The sequence below is a fragment of the Rutilus rutilus genome (assembly GCF_951802725.1).
Source record: "Rutilus rutilus genome assembly, chromosome: 2".
Lineage (NCBI taxonomy): Eukaryota > Metazoa > Chordata > Actinopteri > Cypriniformes > Leuciscidae > Rutilus > Rutilus rutilus.
In genome coordinates this window covers 46971989-46978106 of record NC_140210.1, presented here as the reverse complement: position 1 = coordinate 46978106, position 6118 = coordinate 46971989, and the positions used below count along the sequence as shown (strand labels likewise).

At 42.9% G+C, this 6118-nt stretch overlaps 1 protein-coding gene across 2 annotated transcripts in view; it reads left to right on the top strand.

The window, feature by feature from the left end:
• The first annotated feature begins 2780 nt into the window (after positions 1 to 2780).
• Positions 2781 to 6118, top strand: part of samd1b (sterile alpha motif domain containing 1b) — a 15371-nt gene continuing 12033 nt past the window's right edge. The window contains exons 1-2 of one of the 2 annotated variants that reach the window (XM_084401611.1): positions 2781 to 3937; positions 6042 to 6118. The exon at positions 6042 to 6118 is cut by the window's right edge and continues 137 nt beyond it. In XM_084401611.1, coding sequence (XP_084257737.1) covers positions 2873 to 3937; positions 6042 to 6118 — 1142 coding nt within the window. In that variant the 5' untranslated portion in view covers positions 2781 to 2872. The remainder of the gene's footprint in view (positions 3938 to 6041) is intronic. The other variant, XM_084401610.1, reaches the window with a different exon arrangement.

Genomic DNA, 6118 nt, shown 5'->3' with positions numbered 1-6118 from the left:
GCAATAACCAACATCAGCAGCAATAATCAACATCAGCATCAATATCCAAATTCAGCATCAATATCCAACATCAGCATCATTAATCTACAAAAACAGCAATCATCTACAACAACAGCAATAACCAACATCAGCAGCAATAACCAACATCAATAACCAAATTCAGCATCAATAATCTACAAAAACAGCAATAATCTACAACGACAGCAATAACCAACATCAGCATCAATAACCAACATCAGCAGCAATATCCAACATCAGCAGCAATAATCTACAAAAACAGCAATAACCAACAGCAATAATCAACATCAGCATCAATATCCAAATTCAACATCAATATCCAACATCAGCATCAATAACCAACATCAGCAGCAATAATCAACATCAGCATCAATATCCAAATTCAGCAACAATATTCAACATCAGCAGCAATAATCTACAAAAACAGCAATAATCTACAACAGCAGCAATAATCTACAACAGCAGCAATAACCAACATCAGCAGTAATAATCTACATCAGCATCAATATCCAAATTCAGCATCAATATCCAACATCAGCAGCAATAATCTACAACAGCAGCAATAATCTACATCAGCAGCAAAAATCTAAAAACAGCAATAATCTACAACAGCAGCAATAATCTACATCAGCAGCAATAATCTACATCAGCAGCAATAACCAACATCAGCATCAATAACCAACATCAGCAGCAATATCCAACATCAGCAGCAATAATCTACAAAAACAGCAATAACCAACAGCAATAATCAACATCAGCATCAATATCCAAATTCAACATCAATATCCAACATCAGCATCAATAACCAACATCAGCAGCAATAATCAACATCAGCATCAATATCCAAATTCAGCAACAATATTCAACATCAGCAGCAATAATCTACAAAAACAGCAATAATCTACAACAGCAGCAATAATCTACAACAGCAGCAATAACCAACATCAGCAGTAATAATCTACATCAGCATCAATATCCAAATTCAGCATCAATATCCAACATCAGCAGCAATAATCTACAACAGCAGCAATAATCTACATCAGCAGCAAAAATCTAAAAACAGCAATAATCTACAACAGCAGCAATAATCTACATCAGCAGCAATAATCTACATCAGCAGCAATAACCAACATCAGCAGCAATAATCTACATCAGCAGCAATAACCAACATCAGCAGCATTAACAGAAGCAGTGTAGATCTATTCCGCCAAGACCAAATATATCAATATTGTAATATCCATTACAATACCAAACTCTGCGAGAGTTTATAAACCCATCTCTCACGACAGAACTGTGTGTAGTGGGATATTGCACCATTTTTCATTAAAACTGCGAGATGACTTGGTGGGCTTTCACACCCACTGCTCCAGAACCTCCAAAACAGGGTAAGTATATTATAGGTCTGGTCAGGCATCATGTTCACAATGAAACACTTCTGTATTTGTTTAGCAGTTTGTATAGCATGTTTGCATTATAAAGTGCAGCTGATCATGTATACGATAGCTTTGTATTGTTTAAGCAGTACACAACTGCACAAATAACCCATTATATGAAAGATTGAGAAGATCATGAGATGTCTGCCCATACTATTATAGATCTGTTGGTTAAATATGTTGGAGGGCAAGGCTTTCTCCAAATGTATCCTTATGCATTTTAAAATATGCAATATAATTAATTTAATCATGTTACTTTGTGCCTATAGATGCTAGGTTTAGCTAATCAGACCAAGTCCTTCATGCTGCTTTCACTAATTAGTGCAATGCAAATTTTAGACCAGTTTTTTGTTTTTAGTTTTTTCATTATGCAATTAACTAATTTAGGACTTTAATTAAACTTTTAGCTCTTTTTATTATTAATTTTGTCTTGTAGATATTGTTTTCCCCCATAATGTTTTTGTTGCAATTATCTGTTAACATCTGGTAGTGACGTGAGAGCCATCTGTCATCTAACCATTCAATACTGATGCTTTTTAATTGAATTGAATTTTAATTGAATGTTTGTTGTAATTGTATAGTTATACAATGACATTTAGTCTCTCATTCGAAAAGTGCGCACACACATCAAAAATATAATATAAACTAATGTAAACAAATGGTACAGAATGTAAAAAAAAAAAGAAAAGTTTATTTACATAAATATAGTGATCACATATGTGACCCTGGAAAACAAAACCAGTCACAAGTCGCACAGGTATATTTGTGGGATTAGCCAATAGGCTACATTGTATGGGTCAAAATTATAGATTTTTCTATATTAAGTAAAGATCACGTTCCATGAAGATATTTAGTAAATTTCCTACCGTAAATATACATATCTAAAATATTTTTGTGAGAGGATGCAGCAAAATCGCGAACCTAAATGGACAACTTTAAAGGCAGTTTTCTCAATATTTAGATTTTTTTTTTTTTTTGCACCCTCAGATTTTTTAATAGTTGTATCTCGACTAAATATTCTATCGGCCTAATATGTCCTGTCCTAACAAACCACACATCAATGGAAATAATATTTATTAAGATTTCAGATGATGTATAAATCTAAATAAAAATAAATAAAAAAAAGACACTTGTGACTGGATTTGTGGTCCAGGGTCACAAATGGGGAAATATGTTGGATTAGGTGTAATGGACTGCAGCGCGAGCGTTGACGAGGTGCGCAAAACGCGTAACTCTGCAATACCACCTTAAATTAGCGCAGTGTATAGCGGATGGTTCTATTCGCAAGTAGTCCACCTTAAGCGCGCATAACGCAGGCGTAGAGCGAGGCTTCCGCTTCATTCCCAGCCGGGCTCGCAGCGGATCACTTCGGGGACAAGAGAGAGACGCTCGGCCAACGCCAACAGAACCAGAGCCGCAACATGTCGGAGCCAAAATACCGAGAATGGATCCTGGAGACCATCGACTCCCTGCGCTCGAGAAAAGCCCGACCGGACCTGGAAAGAATCTGCCGAATGGTCCGAAGAAGACACGGGTCAGACCCGGACAAAACCAGGGCTGAACTAGAAAAACTGATCCAGGAGCAAACTGTGCTGAAAGTTAGCTACAAGGGCTCCATTTCCTACAGGAACGCTGCGAAAGTGCAAAGAAAATGCAGAAAGAGAAGCGAGCAAAGCGAGTCCGCGCGCGAGCAAACCAAACACGCCAGTTTCAATAACAACGGCGACAGCGCGCTCAGTCTCACGGACCAAGAAGAAGAGTGCGAGGAAGAGGAGGAGGAGAAGAAGGAGGAAAGTGCAGTGAGCCAGTGTTCTTCTGAACCCCTGCCTCCTCAAACCTCGCCCTCCAATCTCGAAAAGGAAGAAAAGATTGTAACACAACCGAGCGGAAACTGTTTTGTTAGTTGCGGCGCGACGGTGTGTTCCGCGGGGAGCGTGAAAGCAAGTGCGTCGAAGGACAAGAGATTAGTCACCGAGGCGGGGGGCAAAAGCGATGCTTCAAGAGGCGAGACGCGCGGCGCGGTCCATGAAGGCACCGATGATAATAATGATGAAGAGGAGGAGCGGAAAACTTGCTCGAGTTCGGCCGTCAGCAGTCCGGTTATGACAAACAAGCCCCCCGCCTCCCCGAAACCCAAACTCAAGGGCTCTTGGGTGCGTGCCTCGGAGTCTCCGGATGAAAACAGTGCTGATTTAGGCGATAGACTGGTTGCTGCGGTCCGAAGTCTGTCCCGGGGCTCCGCCGCAACACGGGGCCACGCGCCACTGGGGCTGAAGGAGATCCTGGGCTTCCTCAGCACACAGAGCGGGATGCCCGGGGAAAAGCTGACCCGCAACCGCGTTAAAGTAGTGCTGGAGCGCGAGATCGAGAGGGGTCGCCTGCGCATGACGCGTCTCGGCCACATCGCTCTCCACGCGAGGGCCAACAAGCCGCCGTCCGCGCGACTCCTGAAGAGCGCGCTGCAGGACAGACATCTCGCGAAAAAGGTATAACTTAATATTTCCAACACGTCCTTGCGCGTGCAGTGGCGCTACACGCGCGCGCTACACCCCAATCTTTCGTATAGCCTAAATAATTGATGGAAAAAGCGAAAGAAAAAAAAAGCGCATCCGATTTCCGCTCTTTTCTCGCGTGCGGTGCAAGTGTGCGCCAGACACCCAAAAACTGTGTGTCACGCGTGTGTTTGTGCTTGTTTTTTTGTGGTCGTGTTGTGTGTGTGTGTGCAAAACGATTACACATCAGTTGTATGTTGTGTTCCGCTCGACACGCAACTGTATCTGCGTTGCCCTGTTTCACTTCAGCGTCTCTCGCTCAGCACAAAAGGTGCGGACTCGCGTGCGTGCGTGCGTGCGCGCGAGAAAGACACCGTCGCTTCTCTTGTTCCGCTGCTCTATGGACAGACACTCAATACACAAAAGCAAAAGCGCGCTCGACGAGAATCAGATGTGCTGATGAAACACTGATGTCTGCGCGCGGACTGACAGCACGCGACACATTCACAGACAGGGCCGATGATTATTTTTTTGTGTTAAAGTTGTGCTGGATATTTTTCACTAGGCGGTGTCTGTTAAGTTAGACGCGCACGGAAAATGTGAAAGGGAAAGGGAGGGTGGGATCCGAGGCTCGCGTCTGTTATTCGTCGCTCAGTCAGTGCGATACTTCGGTCATATGAGGTAAAAGCAGATGCGATGGCGGAAATCGCGAGCGTTTATAAGCTTCTTAGTTCCGTTCATCCAGTCAGTTTGAGCGATGTGCGGTTGGTTGTTGGGTTTCTCTCTCTCTCTCTCTTGCTGTTTGTTATCTTCTCTGCGTTGATCAGATTTCTCAAGCTCTGTCCCGCTCACTTACAGACCACCGCCGAATTGATTATGAAACACACACTGAGTTACTCAGTGGTCAAATCGTTGTTATCAGTGACATTGACGAGAGAATCTGTAGCGGATGTTGTTTCGGGCAGTTGCAGGTTTTGACCGCGATCGTGCAGAGGATGGAGGTCGCGCACGAGCACACACACGCACACACACACGGTGTGGTTTTATGAGGACTTTTCATGGACATAATAATGTTTATACTGTACAAACTGTATGTTATGTCCCCTTACACTAAACACAGAAAACTGTGTGCACTTTTACATTTTCAGAAAGAAAAAAAACCCTCATTCTGTATGACTTAAGCTTGTTTCCTCATGGAGACCCCCCCCCCCCCCCCCCCACCCACACACACACACACACACATATACACTCACATGCAAACAAACACTCATATACACTCTCACACACACACACACACACACACACACACACACCCACACACACACACACACACACACACACATATACACACACATATACACTCACATGCAAACAGACACTCATATACACTGTCTCTCACACACACACGCACACACACACACACATACTCATACACTCTCACACTCACACATATACACACACTCACACATATACACTGACACACACACACACACACACACACACACACACATACACTCACATGCAAACAGACACTCATATACACTCTCACACACACACACACACACGCTCATACACTCTCTCACACTCACACATATACACACACACTCACACATATACACTGACACACACACACACACACACACACACACACACACACACACACATACTCCAATGCAAACACACACACACACACACACACACACATATACACTCACATGAAAAACAGACACTCCTATACACTCACATATACACACACACACAAATACACTCTCTCACACTTACACATATACACACACACAGTCACTCATATACACACACACAGTCACACACACTCACACATATACACTGACACACACACACACACACACACACACACAAACAGCCGTTTAGTTTGAAGGGTGCACATTGTAACACTGCTGATTTTCCTTTTTCCCGTATTGGAGGCATTGATTTTAGAGTCAATAGTTGTTGTTTTTCTTTCCAGTACATTTACAGCTGATGTGATGTGATATAAGGTACAATCATCTGATCCTTTTCACTTCACTCTGAAAGCGTTCAGTAATGCTTTATAATGTGTGTGTGTGTGTGTGCCTGTCAGGATGAGGTGAAGGAGGAAGAGAGGATGGAGGACGAGGAGAAGAATATCCCAGAGGAAAACATCTCCGGCTCAGCCGA